The following is an 18,179-nucleotide window of genomic DNA, read 5'->3' on the forward strand; positions in this document are numbered from 1 at the left end:
TACCCAAATCAAGTTTCCTTTTATGAATGAAATGAGGAAGGACATCATGCCAAGTAGGCAGTTTTACTCTTCCCTGGCAGCGGTTCACAATGTGTAATCCCTTCCCCCTGTCAGTAAACGTAAAGATCTATGCTTACCCAACCGCAGCTGGTTGGAGAACCTAGACTGACTCAGAGGTGAAGACTGCCAGGCCCTGCTTTCCTGGGGGCACAACTGCCAGGGCTTCCACCTCCCCACCCCCTCGAGTGGGCTTCTGGAAGTGAATCTCTAAGATGTCATGCATCTCTGGGCCATCGAGGACATCGGGAATGTTGAGTACCAGCACTGAGCGGAGAACTGTCTGGGATCTGATCTGAAAAATAAGCCAGGAGATGGAAAAGACTCATCAAGAGATTGGGGCAGCAGATGCCCTGTGAGAATATGGAAGGGTCAGGATGGTGGTGGGTAAGGTAGGTAGGGTTTAGAGGCCCTGATCCTAGGGCAGGTTTATGGCAGATAGACAGGTCTAAATCCCCATCATCCACCGTTCCACTTACCTCAGCCTTCTGGATCTCCCCACTCACATAGGGAAAGACTCTCAGAGGAACCTCCTGCCTTCCCAATGGCACTCTGAATTGGCCAATCCGGCACAGGTTCTGGGCCACTGTGGGGAACAAGGAAGGGTAGACTTTTACCCTCAAGCCCTCTCCTCTCTTGTGACCTCATGCACACTGAAATCTAATCTCCCTGCAGTAGGCCCTTACCTTCTTCCTTAGCAAAACCCAACACAACACTTCCTTGCAGCAGTTCCCGAGTCTCCACGTCCCCACCCCCATTCCTGGCTTTGCCAAAGAAGATTTCCAGCTTGTCCAGTAGCTCCTCCTCACTCAGCCTGAGTTCAGCAGGAAATCCAGTAACCAATACCCTCTGGTCATTCCTCTGGCTGGACACCTAGGAAGAGACAGGCAGGAGTGATCCCAGACTCAGTCTATTTCTTGAAGCCCAGGTACAGCACACCCTTTCCATATCCCAGGATCTTATCATTCTGTTACCTGGATAGTGGTCACCATGGGTAGCTCCAAGGGTTGGACCTGTACCCGCAGCCAGCACTCCTCCATGTCAATCTTATGTTCCTTTTGTTGAAGCACTTGATCAGCAACTGGATAGCAGGAAGAACATGGTCAATACTGGGAGACCTCCCAGCCTCCCTCCTGAGATTCACCCCAAGCTCACCTTTGGGGTCATCAAAAATGACCAGAGCAGACCCTCCAGGCAGAGGGCAGCAGATCCGAAGATTGGAAACTAAAGACTTGGGCACTGGTCTGCCCTGCTTAGTGTGTCCTCGGAACACTAAGGGGAATTCTGGTACAGGGAATGGAATCTGGAGGTACAGAAAGGGAGGCTGATAAAGGGTTAGAAAGGTCCCTAATCCCTCCTGAGTAGATGGTGCCCCCAATTCAGTTTGATTGACAGAGCTGAATACATTTACTGAAAGAAGAGCTGGATTGATGAATGGATAACATAGCTCAGTCCCATAATGGACACTTTATATATAAGATTTTAGTTTGTTCTCATACAAAGCTGAGAGGTAGTTCTACTTTACAGATGAGAAAACTGTGGCTCAGAGAGTTAAAGTAACACATTGAGGTCACACAGCAAGGAAGTGGCAGGGCCCAAAGTAAAGAACTCCCCAGCTCTTTTCCAGCAGACTGAATGTCATCTTCCTGCTTACCTTGTCTTTGGGAGAATTCCTGAGCTCCCTTTTTAGCTGCTGCAACTCCTGCAGTCTCATCTTTAGTCTGACCTGCTCCTCCTGAAGGATGCAGAGGGTCTATTGGAACACAAGGGAACAAACAACTAGTCACCTGCCTTTCCAGAGAACAAGCAAGCCCAGGGGAAGAGCGTCCTTTTCTGGACTCCCCAGAAGCAGACATGATGATTGGCCTCAGAACAACCCAAACCCTTTACCTTGCCCTGGGCTGGTCCTGGCACACTCCACCTGGGGATGGCTAGCCTCAGCTGCTCTAGGAAGGGCTGGAGCATTGCAGCAGCCATGGCTGGTTTGTTACCGCAGATCTAGAGCTTAAAAAACACTCATCAAGCTGCCGCTATGAGACAGTGAGCCCTAACACAGGGCAGTGGAAATTAAGGGTCCAGCCCTGGGGCCTATACCAAACTACCTAAGATAGTCAATGCACAGTCACTGATTGTAAAGGTCAGCAGGAGTTTAGAGGAAGTAGTCCAGAGGGATTAACACAGCAAGGGAGGCCTCTAGGAGGAGTGGAGGTTGAGTTGCATAATGCCATAATACTGTTTGCTAACTTGTTTTTTTGTGGGGTGGGGTTAGGGATTGAACCCCAGGCCTTGCAAATGCAAGGCACACATTCTACCACTGAGTTATACCCCCAAACTATTTGCTATTATTTACTAAATAACTTACAATATGTTAGGCACTGAGCTAAGGCCTTTTATTTTTTTATTTTTTACTTTTTTTTTTTTTTTAAAGAGAGAGGAGAGAGAGAGAGAGAGAATTTTTAATATTTATTTTTTAGTTCTCGGCGGACACAACATCTTTGTTGGTATGTGGTGCTGAGGATGGAACCAGGGCTGCACACATGCCAGGCGAGCGCACTACCTCTTGAGCCACATCCCCAGCCCGCTAAGGCCTTTTATATGGATTATATCCCTCAATTCTCATGACAGCTTTATATGATAGTTATCCTTTTATCCTTATTTTACAAAAAAAGAAAACCAAAATTGAGGTTAAATGGCTTGCCCAAAGTCATTTGGCCCTAGGCAGGCTGATTCCAGATTCCAACCAGTGCTGTTCAGAGAAGAAATCAAGCCCAGAGCCAGCAAGAATTTATATATCTCCTAGCTTATCTCTTAACTGCAACTTTTTCCATGTGCCAACCTTTCAGGCTGATGTGATTTGGAGTAGGTCCGGAGAGACAGCCAACAGCACAGGCAGGGAAATGGCATCAGGGATACAGATAAAATATACCTTTGTTTGTGGGCTGGAGTAGACCCTGGCTGGCAGAGTTCACACTGTGGTTAGGAAGGTCAAATTTAACTGTGTTTAAATAAGGTTAGCTCAGAGAAGAGTGAGCTTACTTGGAAAGATGAGACTCTGTCCTGGTCACCTCTGTATCCCCAGTGTCCAGAAAAGTGCCTGACACAAAAGACTTTCACTAAATGTATGTTGAATGAATGCATGAAGTGAATGAATGATAGGGTGAGAGCATGTTACCAAAGGCACTGAAAAAATTCAGTGAGTTTATTTTTTTAAGCAGAGGAAAACTAGAGCTTGACCAAATTATGCTGGTTTATGAATAGTGAAAAAGGTCCCTAGCTGTGGTGGTACATGCCTGTTATCTCAGTTACTCAGGAGGCTGAAGCAGGAGGATTGCAAGTTCAAGGCTAGTTTCAGCAACTTATCAAAACCCTGTCTCAAAATTAAAAATAAATAAATAAATAAAGGATGAGGGAGGGAGCTCAGTGGCAGACCCCTCCTGTGTTCACTCCCCAGTACAAAAAAAAAAAAAAGACTCCTTGGAGTCTTGCCTTATTTAGCAGAGGGCAATGAACCAGAAACAATGCCAAGATTTTGGACCTGTGGGTCCCTGAGTTTTGTAGCCAAACAGGCATTATACCAACAGGCAAGGGAAGTGTGTCAGTGGCTATTAAGGACCTAATATGTATCAAGAATAGTCAGACTTATTCATGTATCATAAAACCACCTCCTGGCCTGAGGGTGTAGCTCAGTGGTAGAACCCTTGCCTAGCATGCAGTGAGGCCCTGGATTTGATTCTCCAGCACTGCAAAAATCAAAACATAAATAAATAAAAACAAAACAAGATGTTAAGAGCTTGCCTTTCTTTTTTCTTTTTTGTGGTACTGATTGAAACTAGAGGTGCTTTATCACTGAGCAACCTACATCCCTAGCCATACCTTTATTTTGAGATGGTCTCTAAATTGCTTAAGGACCTTACTAACTTGCTGAGGCTGCCCCTGATCTTGCAATCCTCCTGTTTCAGACTCCTGAGTCTCTGGGATTATAAGCATGCATCACTGTACCCTGATATAAAGGTCCTGAGACCAGTTTTAAGCTAGGTGTGGTGGCACATACCAGCAATCCCAGCCACTGAGGAGGCTGAGGCAGGAAAATTGCAAGTTAAGGGTGAAGATGTAGCTCAGTGATAAAACACTGTTGGGTTCAATACCTAGGATACCCCTCAGAAAAAAGTAAAAAGGGCTAGGGCTAGGGCTCAGTGGTAGTATATCCCTGGGTTCAATCTCAGCACTGCAAAACAATAGTTTTATCGGAGGTGGGAGTGAGGTGGGGTGAATCAAGGTTGTCCTTGGGAGCTCCATTTCTGAAAAGAGTATTGATGATAACAAACACATTGAGCATTTGGTATGTGCTATAGTAGCCTAAGTTTTTCCTATATTAATTTATGGGTTATCTAGTCTAATTCTTATCATTTTTTACCAAACTTAATAGTGTAATTCTTTTTTATTTTTAATTACTTGTTTATAGTACTGGGGATTGAACCTTGTATTATGGTAGGTTGTTAGAGGTAATTACTCAAGATAAACTACATTCCTCAGTCCCACCCCTTTCCTTACTCTTTTTATTTATTTATTTTTTGGACTGGGAATTGAAGCCAGTGTGCTTTACCACTGCGCTATTCACACCTTTTAATTTTTTTTTTTTTAAAGAGAAAGTGAGAGAGAGAGAGGGGGACAGAGAGAGAGAGAATTTTAACATTTTTATTTATTTTTTCTTAGTTCTTGGCAGACACATCTTCATTTGTATGTGGTGCTGAGGATCGAACCCGGGCCGCACACACGCTAGGCGAGCGCGCTACCGCTTGAGCCACATCCCCAGCCCCTAATTTTTTTTTTAATATTTAATTTTTTGGGCTGGGGATGTGGCTCAAACGGTAGCGAGCTCGCCTGGCATGCGTGCGGCCTGGGTTCAATCCCCCGCACCACATACAAACAAAGATGTTGTGTCCGCCAAAAACTAAAATAAATAAATAAATATTAAAAATTCTCTCTCTCTTAAAAAAATATTTAATTTTTAGTTGTAGTTGGACACAATGCTTTTATTTTACTTATTTTTATGTGGTGCTAGGGATCGAACCCAGGGCCTCACGCATGCTAGACAAGCACTCTACTGCTGAGCCATAGCCCTGGCCCTTAATTTTTTTTTATTTTATTTAGTTCTAATCAGTTATACATGACAGCAGAAAGCTCTTCAATTCATTGTACACAATGGAGCACAATTTTCACTTCTCTGATTTACATGAAATTGTCACATCATTCATGCAATCATACATGTACCTAGGGTAATGATGTCCGTCTCATTCTACCATCTTTTCTACCCTCATGCCCCCTCCCTGCTCTTTTTTATTTTTTGAGACAGAATCTTGCTAAGTTGCTGAGGACCTTGATAAACTGTTAAGGTTGGCCTTGAATTTGTGATGCTCCTGCTGCTGAGTAGCTGGAATTACAGGCATGTGCCATTGCATGCATCTGGCTATAGTACAATTTTTGTAGTATAATTCCTATACTTGTTTTTTTTAAATTATTTTTTAGTTTTAGGTGGACACAATCTTTATTTTATTTTTATGTGGTACTGAGGATCGAACCCAGTGCCTCATGCATGCTAGGCAAGTATTCTACCACTGAGCCAAAACCCCAACCCCCTGTAGTTTATTTTTTATTTATTTATTTTTAAGAGAGAGTGAGAGAGAGAAAGAGAGAATTTTAATATTTTTATTTTTCAGTTCTCGGCGGACACAACATCTTTGTATGTGGTGCTGAGGATCCAACCCGGGCCACACACGTGCCAGGCGAGCGCACTACCCCTTGAGCCATATCCCCAGCCCACCCCCTATAGTTTAATTAATTCTTGTAGATAGGTAATCTTGTGAGGAGGTTTAATATAATTCCCATCTCCATCTCTCTTTTCTTTTTTCTTTTTTTTTTTTTTTTTGGTACTGGGGATATGCTTTATCACTGAGCTACATCCCTAGCCCTTTTTGTTATTTTTTGAGTCAGGGTCTCCCTAAGTTGCTAAGGCTGGCTTTAAACTTGTGATCCTTCTATCTATCTCAACCTCCTGAGCCACTGGGATTACAGGTGTGCACCACTATGTTTGGCTCTCATTCCCATCTTATAGGTGAGGAAATGGGATAAGACTGTTTATTTTATTTTGTTTTTGCATTGCTGGGAATGAACCTAGGGCCTTGCACATGCTAAGCAAGTACTCTATCACTGAGCTACATCCCCAGCCCTAGAGTATAAACTTACTACATCTAATGATTTGCTCAGGGTGACACACTTTGAACAAATTAGGATTTAAAATCAACCAGGCTGGCTCCAGAGCCTGTGGTTTTTTGGGGGCAAATGAAAAATTGCCAAGGGAGAAATTTCGTTATGTGGAACACATAGGGTAGTATCAGGAAAGGCTGAAAAAACAGGAGAGAGGGTGAGATTCACTCATTCATTCAACAGTGTTTATTTGTTTATTTTCACTATTGGGAACTGAACCCAGGGTCACTTTACCACTGAACTACTTCCCCAGCCCTTTTTATTTTCATTTTTAAAATCAATCAGTCAATCACTCTATCTATCTATTTATTTTTGATGGTGCTGGGAATTGAGCTCAGGGCTTGCACTCACTAAGTAAGTACTGTACCACTAAGCCACATCGGCAACTCCCTTTTTTTTGACACAGGGTCCCACTAAATTGAGTAGGGACCTGCTAAATTAAGGGGACTGGCCTTGAATGGCAAGCACTCTATCAACTGAGCTATATCCCCAGGCCAAGGCCTTGAATTTGTGAACCTCCTGCCTCAATTTCCCAAGCTGCTAGGAATACAGAGGCAGGACATCATGCCAGGCTCAACAGTGGTTATTGAGTGTCTAATATATGTTAGGGACTGTACTAATCACTGGCAACCAATGCCAAACAGGGTATGCAGAGACCAGCCCTCACAGAGCTTAGTCTATAAGAGCATCATGAGTCAGAGAAATTTAACTCTCAGGGGGGAACACTTATTCCCAACCCTGGAGCAGGCCAGTGGTTAGGCTGGTATGGAAATATAAGTGAGGGTTATTTTGGGGAGGACAGATCTTTGGGAATAGGGCATGACTCATCATAGAAGTTCTTATTTGGGCCATAGGACCCTTTGAGTATCTTAAAAAAATGTATGGATTCTCTAGTGGGGCAGAGTGGTACACATCTGTAATCCCAGCAATCTGGGAAGCTGAGGCAGGAGGATCATAAATTATTTGAGCCCAGCCTCTACAATTTAACAAGATCACATCTCAAAACAAACAATAAAAAGGGCTGGGGAATGTAACTCAGTGATACAGCGTCCCTGGGTTCATACCAGGAAAAAAAAAAAAAAGCATGGATTCTCTCTTCTAAAAAATACACATTCACACAAGAAATTCACAAGATCAAGACTTGCTGGTTGGGAGGGATAATCCCAGCCTTGTTTCTTCCAGCCCTTCAGCAGGTCTGAGATGAGCAGGTTCACAAGTTCAAGATCCAGAGAAGAGCTCCTCTGCTTCCCCCCCCCAGCCCCCCTTCTTCTCACTTACAGTATTGATGGTCACTGACATGGGTCTGGGTCCCTTGGGTAAAAGTTGAGGCTTTAGAGCTGGTCACAGAGTGGCAGATTCCACCACAACAAAATTCTTGCTTATATGCTTTGAGGGACTTTGGTCTCCTCCAGCCCCAATGCGCCTGAAACAAACTTGTGAAGGTTCTGCAGGAAGTCTTTTTGCTTCCACTTTCATTTCAGGGAAATCCCAGCTTCTCCACCTCTAGGTGGAGCTTCCTGATGTTGAAAACTTGACTACCCAGTCATGCGCAGTGGGGCATGCTTGTGATTCCCGTGGCTTGGAGGCTGAGACGGAAGGATAAGCAAATTCAAGCCCAGTTTTAGCAATTTAGAGGCCCTAAGTAACTTAATTTGGCCCTGTCTCAAAATAAAAGGGGATGGGGATATAGCTCAGTGCTAAATTGCTTCAGGGTTAAATCCCCAGTACCCCCTTCTCCTTCAAAAACAAAAAAAATCCTGACTACCCAGCAATAAGGTTTCAAGAGAAGCTACCTCACAAGCAACTGCAAAGTAGATACTGGCCCCAGTCAACCATTTCCAGGTAATCTAGACAAACCTGTCAACAGAATTTTTTCTGTTCCTGAGTGTTTCTCCAGATCCTAGAATGATGTGGGCACATGTAAACATTAATAATGTACTTTTAAAAAACTTTAGTTGTAGATGGACACAATACCTTTATTTACTTACTTTCATGTGGTGCTTACTTTTATGCTAGGCAAGTGCTGTACCACTGAGCTACAACCCCAGCCCCTAATGTTTTTTTGGAGGGAGGTATAGGGATTGAACTCAGGGGCACTATTTTGTATTTTATTTAGAGACAGGGTCTCATTGAGTTGCTAAGTGTCTCACCATTGCTGAGGCTGGCTTTGAACCCACAATCCTCAACCTCCGAAGCTGCTAGGATTACAGGTGTCACCGCACCTGCCCTAATAATGGTTTTTATCAGTGGAGAATGCAAACAGGACAGAGAAAAGCTATAGCTGAAGTTCACAAAGTGTAATAGCTGGTGTATGAATTGTGCTATGAGCCCAATATTCTGCTACACATGAATTAGGTCTGTGAAATCCACAAAATTGGTTCTACTTTCCCCATTTCAGATAAGAAAATCAAGGCAGACTTAGAAATTTGCCAAAGGTCACACAGATGTATTGAACCCAGGGACACTTAACCAGTCACATCCCCATCCCTTCTTGAGACAGGATCCAAGTTGCTTAAGGGCCTTAAGTTGCTGAGGCTGGCTTTGAACTTGATTCTCCTGCTACATTCTCTTGAGTAGTTGGGGTTACAGGTGTGAACCACTGCCTGAGGCTTGTATTAGTTTCTAAGAATTTTTAACCAGTCCAGGATTTTTTCTACTGCAGTTACCCAAGTGAGGTGCTAATCTTTGGCAAACAGGCCTATTTGGAGGTTTTGTTGTTTTTTTTGGGGGGGGGGAGGGCAGTATTACGGATTGAACCTTGGGATTTGTGCATGGTATGGTAGGCAAGCATTCTACCACAGAACATTTCTAGCCCAAATGGGCCTTTCTGAATCCTAGTTCTACCGACAGTCCATCTTGAGTGCCAAAGAGTAAAACAAGGTCAGATTAAAAAAAAAAAGAGGTAAAATGCCAGATCTATGGCCAAATCTTTCCTGTATTGCACAATGGTGATACAATAGAGTTCCCAAGTCCCTTGAATCAAACTTTCATGCCAGTCTCTGCCACACTGACAGAGGGTAAGAGTCTCTTCATCTCCTTTAAAAATATGTGAGTGGGCTGGGGATGTGGCTCAAGCGGTAGCGCGCTCGCCTGGCATGTGTGCAGCCCGGGTTCGATCCTCAGCACCACATACCAACAAAGATGTTGTGTCTGCGAGAACTGAAAAATAAGTATTAAAAATTCTCTCTCTCTCTAAAAAAAATAAAAATATGTGAGTGCCAGGGACCAAAAGGGAGTTCTCCTTCAAAGAATAGCCTGACAGTTACAAGAAACAGCCCCCTGGGAGACATCCTGCTGCCATCTGTCTTCCTGAAACATCCTGCGTTATCTCACCTTGTGAAGACTTCCAGCAACTGCCAATAAGAGAGCTCCCCCATCCCCAGCCCATAAATACCCCTGTGTGAACAATAAAAGTTTGCAGCTTGATCAGAACTTTTGTCTTGCTGTCACCTTTCGTGTCTCTTGTCCCTTCATTCCTCTCTAGGTTCGCTGCCCACGTTGATGTGTCCTGCCGGTCGGGACATGTGAGGTACTAGGTTCAATCCTTAGCACCACATAAAGCTATTGTGTCCATTTACAACTAAAAAAAATTTTTTTAAAAATTAAAAAGTGCTGGAGATTTAGTTTAGACTGTTTTGCCTAGCATGTATGCGGCCCTGAGTTCAATTCTCAGTACCAAAGACAGAAACACTAAAAATGTAAACTCTGATTCACTAGTCTGGGGAAAGCTGGACTTTGGCAATCTGTGGGTCAACAAATCATACAGGTAATCTCCTGTGCTAAGGTGTCAAATGGGGACAAGTCATGGCTTAGGTTCTCCAGATTTGTAATGTGTAGAAACCAGGAATGCTAAGGAATTCTACACAGTGGTATACTACCTCAACTAAAAATGTCAGGAGCAGCCTTTTGGGGCAGCAGACCACACTTTACCTATAGAAGGCAGTCACATCATTAAAACATTATCAATCAGTGGACAGAAGTAGTCTTTAAGCCCTACAAAGATTTTTAAATATTCACCCACAGTTTTCTATTTACTAACCAGTTATCTTATCCTATGAATGTTCTCCTTTACCCAGTCTTGTACAACATGTAGACAAAGGTTTTTTTTTTTTAAATTTTGTTTTTAATGATGGAAACAACAACAAAAATATCTAAAACCGAAGCTTCTGGAAGAACCATTTGTTCTTGCCTGTCTTGTACCTAGAAAGGGGAAAAAAAGGGATAAAGATTAAGAATGGAACAAGAAGACCAAACTTTTTCATGTACATTAGTAAAACTATATGCTAACACATACTACAGAAACCACTTACCTCTCTTCAAACTTAATCTTGGCTTCCCGACGGGCCTTACGTTTAAGAGCAGGGTCTCTGAAGACATCCTTGTTGACGACAGTTTTGTCCAAGGGGATATCAACAGAGTACCTGGGAACAATGGTGGAAAGGTAGGATTAACTAGGGCTTTCACATAACCAAGTCCTCTGTGACACTGGGGTGGTCAGGGTCCGACTCCATAGCAGCTCTCATCAAAAACTGCTAAAGGGGCTGGGGCTGGGGTCAGCAGTAGAGCATGTGCGAGGTGCTGGGTTCTTTCCTCAGCACCACATAAGAATAAATAAATAAAGAGCACGGTGGTACATACATATAATCCTATATCTCAGGAGGCAGAGGTGGGAGGATCAAAAAGTTCAAGGCCAGCTTAGGCAACTTAGTGAGACTGTCGCAAAATAAAAAAGGGCTGGTGATGTGGTTAAGTGCCCCTGGGTTCAATCCCCAGTATCACAAAAATAAATAAGCAAACAAACAAATAAATAAGTAAATGCTGATGCCCCAATAATATTCTTTGGAAATCCTCATTACTAAATATTCATTTTCACAGACTCAAGTCATTGAAAAATCTCCTCTCAATTTTCCACAACTCCTATTTTTTGAGCTAAAAATCATCATACTGGTCCTTTTTTTTTTCTAACTTTCAAAATGGCACTTGGCTAAGTTTCTATTTATATCCATTTCACTTAGTATTATTCATATTCTGTCAAAGTAACCAGTAAGGAGCTAGCTATATCAATCTCACCATAGTCCAGCACCCAAGAAAGAGCAGTCATATCTTTTAAAATTAAAATTTTAGGTCTGGGGATTAAAGTCACATCCTCATTAGGAGAGTACCTGATCACTGAGCTACATCCCCAGACCCAGCCTGCTCAGCTTTTAGATTAGTAAACCAAAGCAAATGGGCAGTTCTAGCATGAATTTTAAGAAACATGCTGCCAGGCTCTGGCAATAATTGTTCAGGACTCTTGAGGAGGGACAGTGGCAGACAAGGTAGTGGGGACTGAACACAGGGGTGTTCTACTCCTAAGCTATACCCCGTTTTTGAGAGTGTCTTCTAAGTTGCCAAGGGTGGCCTTGAAATTGTGGTGATCCTTGTGTTTAAACCTCCCCAAGTAGACACAGGCCACCATACCCAAAAGGACTTGTGCATGCAAGGCAAGCACTCTACCAATTGAGCTATATACTCAGTCCAAGGACTCTCAATTCTTATAACCAGTGTACCAAGATAGTCTATGTTTTTCACGGGCTCACTAGGAACCTATGCCTGTGTTTATCATAAAAGACAAGGTGACAATCTTTAGCTAACATAAAGACAGATAAAGAGCAATTTTTTTCTTTTTTTTTTGTTACTGGAGAATTGAACCCAAGGATGTTTTTCTACCACATCCCAAGTCCTTTGCCAAGATAGGCAACTATGCAAGACCCTTCTTTTCCTCAAAAAAGAAAAAAATAGTCCAGACATGTAGTTCAGTGGTAGAGTACTTGCCTAAGATGAGTGAGGCACTGGGTTTAATCCCTAGTACCATGAAAATATAAAAATCACACTCCTATCAATTCTTAAATGCTCACCTTGTGGGCATGAGGTGATTGTAATTATAAACTTTCACAAAAGACTTGATCTTTGACCTTTTGGCGATTTTCTTCTTGCCCATGGCAGCTGTCACTTTGCGAGGATAGCGGTCGATTCCAGCCACCAGAGCATGGCTGTAGGGACGGTCTGATGTGCCATCATCAATATTCTAAATAAACGAGTATTACATTTGTTATTAACTGAGTGCCCGTTTAGGTCCTGTGCTAGATATGTGGAATATGTGTATGTGTCACAACAGCAAGACAGGTGATATGTGCAACTGGAGTACAAGGAAAACTTTAAAGAGGTCACAAAAACTGTGGGTAGGCAGCAAATAAAGAGTAAAATACACTCAGTCAACATTTTGACTAAACAGTTTCTCTTACAGAATTGCAGCAATTACCTGTTTAGTCTTAGCAAATTAAGTCCTCTAAACCTTAGCATTAGAAAGGAATTCTTTCATAGTTAAAGCAGAATTACATGACTACACCTATAAGGCGTCCAGTAAAACGTAGACCACTATTATAATTTAAAGCATCTTTGGTGGAGAACGTCTCACATTTGTTTTTTGTTTTTTTTTTAAAGAGAGAGTGAGAGAGGAGAGAGAGTGAGAGAGAGAGAGAGAATTTTTAACATTTATTTTTCAGTTCTCGGTGGACACAACATCTCTGTTGGTATGTGGTGCTGAGGATCGAACCCGTGCCGCACGCATGGCAGGCGAGCGCGCTACCGCTTGAGCCACATCCCCAGCCCTCACATTTGTTTTTATTTTGCATCTTCCCTTCCTCTCTTAAAAACCCTCATGCATCACCATTCCCCGGAAGTAGGTCTTAAATTCCAAGCCTCTTCGCCCTCCACAACCCCCCACAACCCTCCGGGTCCCCGGATGCAAGGGGGAGGAGGCCGGTGGACTGATACCTTCACAATGACAGCTTTGCGTCCGGAGTAGCGTCCGGCTAGGACCAACACCACCTTCCCGGGTTTCATGAACTTGCCCATTTCTGCAGAGAGCAAGGAGAAGGAAAGGCTCAAAAATTCGTTAAGCCAAAGACTCCCGAGCCAATGCCTGCGTGGGCCCGGAACTTCAGACTGCTCACTGCCGTCTTGACCCAAGCCACTCGCAGGCACTGGTCTCGGGAAGGAATCCGCTACGAAGCCGTCAGAGGCCTAAGGACTGAATGCACCCGGCAATTCAGCCCGCAAGCCAAGGATGGATGCGGATTGAAGTCCCTGACCGAACCTCTACTCACCGACAGCAAGCAGCCGGGGATACAGCAGAAAGGAAGAAAGTATACTTCCGCTAACCTTTCACCCTGCGGAGGAGTGACCTCACTTCCTGGCCCGCCCCTCAGGCCTCGCCTTGGTGCCTGTGTTGCGCCCAATAAGCTTGGAGGAGAAAGCAGGGTTTGGCAGCTTGTTTAGTTGAATCGAACAACTTTGTGTGTGTGTGTGTGGACTGAGGATTGAACTCAGGGGCGCTCTACCCCTGAGCTACATATACACCCAGTTCTTTTATTTTATATTTATTTTTTTTTACTTGTACTTGGACACATTATCTTTATTTTATTTATTTTATGTGGTGCTGAGGATCAAACCCAGGGCCTCGCACGTGCTAGGCGAGCTCTCTACCGCTGAGCCACAACCCCAGCCCCAGCCCCATCCTTTTTATTTATTTATTTATTTATTTATTTATTTATTTATTTATTTATTTTTAAGAGAGAGAGAGAGAGAGAGAGAGAGAGAGAATTTTTTAATATTTATTTCTTAGTTTTTGGCGGACACAACATCTTTGTTGGTATGTGGTGCTGAGGATCGAACCCGGGCCGCACGCATGCCAGGCGAGCGTGCCACCGCTTGAGCCACATCCCCAGCCCCCTTTTAATTTTTTTAATATTTAGTTTTTTGAGGGGTGGGGTACTTGGTATTGAACTCAGGGGAACTCAACCACTGAGCCACACCCCCAGGCCTTTTTCATATTTTATTAGTAGCAGGGTCTCACTGAGTTTCTTAGCGTCTCACGGCTTCTGAGGCTGGCTTTGAACCCACCAGTCTCCTGAGCCGCTGGGATTACAGGGGTGTGCCACGTGCCCCGTCCCTTTTTATTTATTTAAAAATATTTATATATATTTTTTAGTTGTAGACGGACACAATATCTTTTTTTCTATTAAGTTACAGTTGGATACAATACCTTTATTTTTATTTATTTATTTTTGTATGGTGCTGTGAATGGAACCCAGCGCCTCACACGTGCTAGGCGAGCGCTCTACCACTGAGCCACAATCTCAGTCCCCCTTTTTATTTTTTGGTATAAGGTCTCACTAAATTGTGGAGGCTTGTTTCGAATTTGCTATCCTTCTGCCTCAACCTCCGTTTTGCTGGGATTGGGAGCCTGTGCCACTGCTCCCACCTTAAATTAAAGTTTATTAGCAGCTCTAGCAGTAGATGAGAGGAAAGAAATCCAGTCTGGTTTATGCTAGCCAGAGAAGGGAGGGCGCGTCTATACGGGCTTTCTGCTCCACTGTCCCCTTTTTCGTAGTTCTCTTCACGAAGCTAGGTGGGGGAAATAGTCTGAATTTTCCTCTCCCGACCACCCCCCCCAAGGGAACACAATGGGACATTTATTAGTGCCCACTGTGTGCACTATCAGGAGACAGGAGGGAGAGACAAGATTTAAATAAGAGCACTTGACTGCAAGATTTAGAGTCTAATGATGTCAAATCCATTGCTGACTAGAATAAGTATGAGGGAGGTAGAGGAGGGTAATACCTTGTGCCAGGCCAGGTTAATCTATTTTCATACATTGTGTGATTTGGTCCTCAGAACAACATTAGGTAATAAATACTATTATCTTTCCATTCAGCAATTGAAGAAACTGATTAAAATATTTATATATTTTTTTAGTTGTCGATGGGGTGGCCCACGCCTGTAATCCAAGCAGCTAGAAGGCTGAGACAGGAGGATCTTGAGTTCAAAGCCAGACTCAGCAATCTACCGAGGCCTAAGCAAATAAGGGAGGCCCTGTCTCCAAATAAAACAAAAATGGGCTGGGGATGTGGCTCAGTGGTTGAGCATCCCTGGGTTTAATCGCTAGTACCAAAATAAAAATAATAAAAAGGGCTGACCATGTAAATAAGTGATAAGTTGTCCCTGGGTAAAATCCCCAGTACCCCTTACAAAAAATAAAAAATTTGCCCAAAGCCCACATCCTCGACAAGTAAGTGGTAGAGCTGGGTCTTGGACTCACAATCTGATTCCTAAATCCATACTGTCAACATACTGAGCACTTGCTCTGTGCCATGCAAGATGCTTGGCACTTTATATAAGTTTGACAGCCTTCTTAATACAACTCTGCATCTTGGGTATTTTCTTCCCAGACACTATGAAATTATGATCCAGAGAGGATCAAGTTACCTACTTGAGGTTGATCCTTAATCTGGCACAGATGGGATTCAAATGTAGCTGAGTCAAAGTCTAGCTAGCTCTCACACTTAATTATTTCTGATTACTATCTGCCATCACTCACTGAAGAAGTGTTTTCAGATGGTATTTCAGGTGGTCTCCAAATTAGAGAAACTTTAGGTTTTAGTTATCAGAACACTGAAGAACTGGGCTAGGGATATAGCTCAGTTGGTAGAGTGCTGGCTTGCAAGCAGAAGACCCTGCGTTCGATACCCCATCCCCCAAAAAACAAACAAACAAACAACTGAAGAACCTATGACTCTTCTTGAGCACATGTGGACCTATTCCAGGTCCCACTTTTTTGTTTGTACTGGGGAGATTTTGAGCACAGTAGTGCTTTACTACTGAGCTACATCCCCATTCCTTTTTGAGACAGATCTTGCTAAATTACTGAGACTGGCAACGAACTTTTGATCCTTCTGCTTCAGCTTCCTAAATCCCTGGGTTTATAGTAGTGCACCACCACACCATGCTATCAATTCCCTACTTGAGATTCCCCCCAAAATACAATTTTCCTTGAAGCCCTCAGAATCCTATTCCTATGGTTTATTACCCTAATTGTGTACTTATATCTTTGTATCTAATTAAAATCATCAGTAGCTCACTGGCAGAATGCCATTGAGTTCAATCCCCAGTACCTCCAAAAAAAGAAAAACAAAAGTCCCTTGTTGGTTCTCTATTCCAAAGTTCGAATTCTCACTTCTTTCCTATTTTTACTGCAGGAAGAACTCTTCCCTGCTCTTCACATACCCTCTCAAATTACTCAAAGTATCAATCTCTAAGTCCTGGAGTCTATTCTTCCTCTCCAAGACTTTTTTTTTTTTTTTTTGGCAGTTCTGGGGATTGAACCCAGCGCCTTGTACAGGTGAGGCACTCTACCAACTAAACTACATTCCCAGGCCTCTCTCCAGGACTTTTGTTCAAATCCTATCCATTCTTCAAGGCCATATCAGAATTCTACCTGGCAAAATTAATCTCTTTTCTTTGTGATCCCTCAGGAACCCAATGCATACTTACCTTTATTCTAGAACCCAACACATCTTAGTTTGGATCAGTGGTTCTCAAAGTACAGCCCCCTCACCAGCATCAGCATAACTCAGGAAGCTGTTAGAAATGAAACTTCTCAGGCCCCACCTCAGAACTACCGAATAAAAAACTCTAGGGGTGGGACCCAATTATCTCTATTTTTAATAAGCTCACCCAATTTCCACATTGGTATCTCCTTTGCTAGACTATTCCTAAGGGCAAATAGTATGTAATCTTTTTTTTTTTTCCTTTGCAGTACTTGGTTTGAACTCAGGGGCACTATATCACTGAGCTACACCCAGCCTTTTAGGATTATTATTTTGTACCACGGATTGAACTCAGGGGCACTTGACCACTGAACTTCATTCCTAGCCCTTTTTTTAAATTTTATTTAGAGACAGGGTCTCACTGAGTTGCTTAGTGCCTCGCTTTTGCTGAGGCTGGCTTGGAACTCTCAATCCTCTTGCTGCAGACACCCAAGCTTCTAGAATTACACGTGTGCATCACTGTGCCTGGCCCCAGATCTTATTTTGAGACAGGAACTAAATTTCCTAGGCTGGCCTTGAATTTGTGATTCTTCTATCTCAGCCTCCTGAATAGGTGGGATTACAAGTGTGCTCCACCACACCCAGCAGGCCCAGCCCTTTTACTGGATACAAATTCATCTCTTTCTTCTCAAATCTTCATATCCTTATACTTGCATTGACTGTCCTTCCTTCCCCTTCCCTTGTCCTGTCTCACCCCAAGCACCTAGCAGACATCTGACTGTTGAAATGCTGGTAGGACTGCCTGTTATTAAACACCTCTAGGTTTCATGAAGGACTTAGCAGAGTAATGCCTGCTAGCATAATTCTTTGGCAGCTGAAATTGCTATCAAATATGCAGAAAATATTGTTTCCTCTGCAAAGTGAGAGTAAAGGGGTAGACAAGAGAGAAAAAACAAAAGACCTAGAAACTGCATGATACAATGAAGTAACATGAAAAAGACCAGAGGCTTTGCATTCAGGCAATATGAATTCAAATTCCAGCTCTTTCGTCATCATGTAAATCTTGAGAAAATATTTCTCTTCAATTCAGGGTCTTTAGCTGTACAGTGAAGAAAGTACTGTCCCCTTCTTTTAAGAAGCAAGTATTAAATTAGGATGACACAAAAATGTTTCCCATCATGTCATCACAAAGTCTTAGTGTAATTGAGTTTTTGTGAAAATCAGAAAAAGACAACACTAGGGTTATAAACCTGTCCTAAATGACTTTGAGACAAAAGGATTTAAAAGTTCCAATTTAAAAGCATCATGTGTGGTAACATCTATTGTGGGGATGGAATTACAGGGTTACATAAGAGGGATAATGTCTGGGGCAGTTTTTAGTGGACTTATTCTGGTGGCAACAACACCTCGTCGCCCCCCCTCCCCGCCCCAAACACTACTGTCACCAAATCTGAGTTGATCCAGGACACAGGGGAAGCAGACAGTTTC

General features: G+C 43.1%; 2 protein-coding genes across 6 annotated transcripts; both read right to left on the minus strand.

Annotated features, from left to right (window-relative positions):
- Positions 1 to 44: 44 nt before the first annotated feature.
- On the minus strand, positions 45 to 7,824 carry Ifi35 (interferon induced protein 35). Of its 5 annotated transcripts, none has more exons than XM_078041049.1 (8): positions 7,600 to 7,824; positions 1,948 to 2,055; positions 1,712 to 1,810; positions 1,213 to 1,381; positions 1,032 to 1,138; positions 744 to 930; positions 537 to 643; positions 45 to 352 (listed from the first exon to the last, which is right to left on the minus strand). In XM_078041049.1, exons 1-8 carry the CDS (start codon positions 7,618 to 7,620, stop codon positions 161 to 163), a joined length of 990 nt encoding a protein of 329 aa, XP_077897175.1. In that variant the 5' UTR covers positions 7,621 to 7,824; the 3' UTR covers positions 45 to 160. The 5 variants fall into 5 exon arrangements, with proteins under 5 accessions (XP_077897175.1, XP_077897177.1, XP_077897176.1 ...); XM_078041051.1 differs by having other exon boundaries at positions 1,948 to 2,061; XM_078041050.1 differs by having other exon boundaries at positions 1,213 to 1,360; positions 7,600 to 7,823.
- A 2,612-nt stretch (positions 7,825 to 10,436) lies between these two features.
- Positions 10,437 to 13,581, minus strand: Rpl27 (ribosomal protein L27). The gene is made up of 5 exons (XM_005321911.4): positions 13,470 to 13,581; positions 13,138 to 13,220; positions 12,219 to 12,388; positions 10,632 to 10,742; positions 10,437 to 10,521 (listed from the first exon to the last, which is right to left on the minus strand). The coding sequence occupies exons 2-5, from the start codon at positions 13,216 to 13,218 to the stop codon at positions 10,473 to 10,475; spliced, it is 411 nt and encodes a 136-aa protein (XP_005321968.1). The 5' UTR covers positions 13,219 to 13,220; positions 13,470 to 13,581; the 3' UTR covers positions 10,437 to 10,472.
- Between the last annotated feature and the right edge of the window lie 4,598 nt (positions 13,582 to 18,179).

Source organism: Ictidomys tridecemlineatus, chromosome 3, assembly GCF_052094955.1.
Source record: "Ictidomys tridecemlineatus isolate mIctTri1 chromosome 3, mIctTri1.hap1, whole genome shotgun sequence".
In the NCBI taxonomy this organism is placed as follows: Eukaryota; Metazoa; Chordata; class Mammalia; order Rodentia; family Sciuridae; genus Ictidomys; species Ictidomys tridecemlineatus.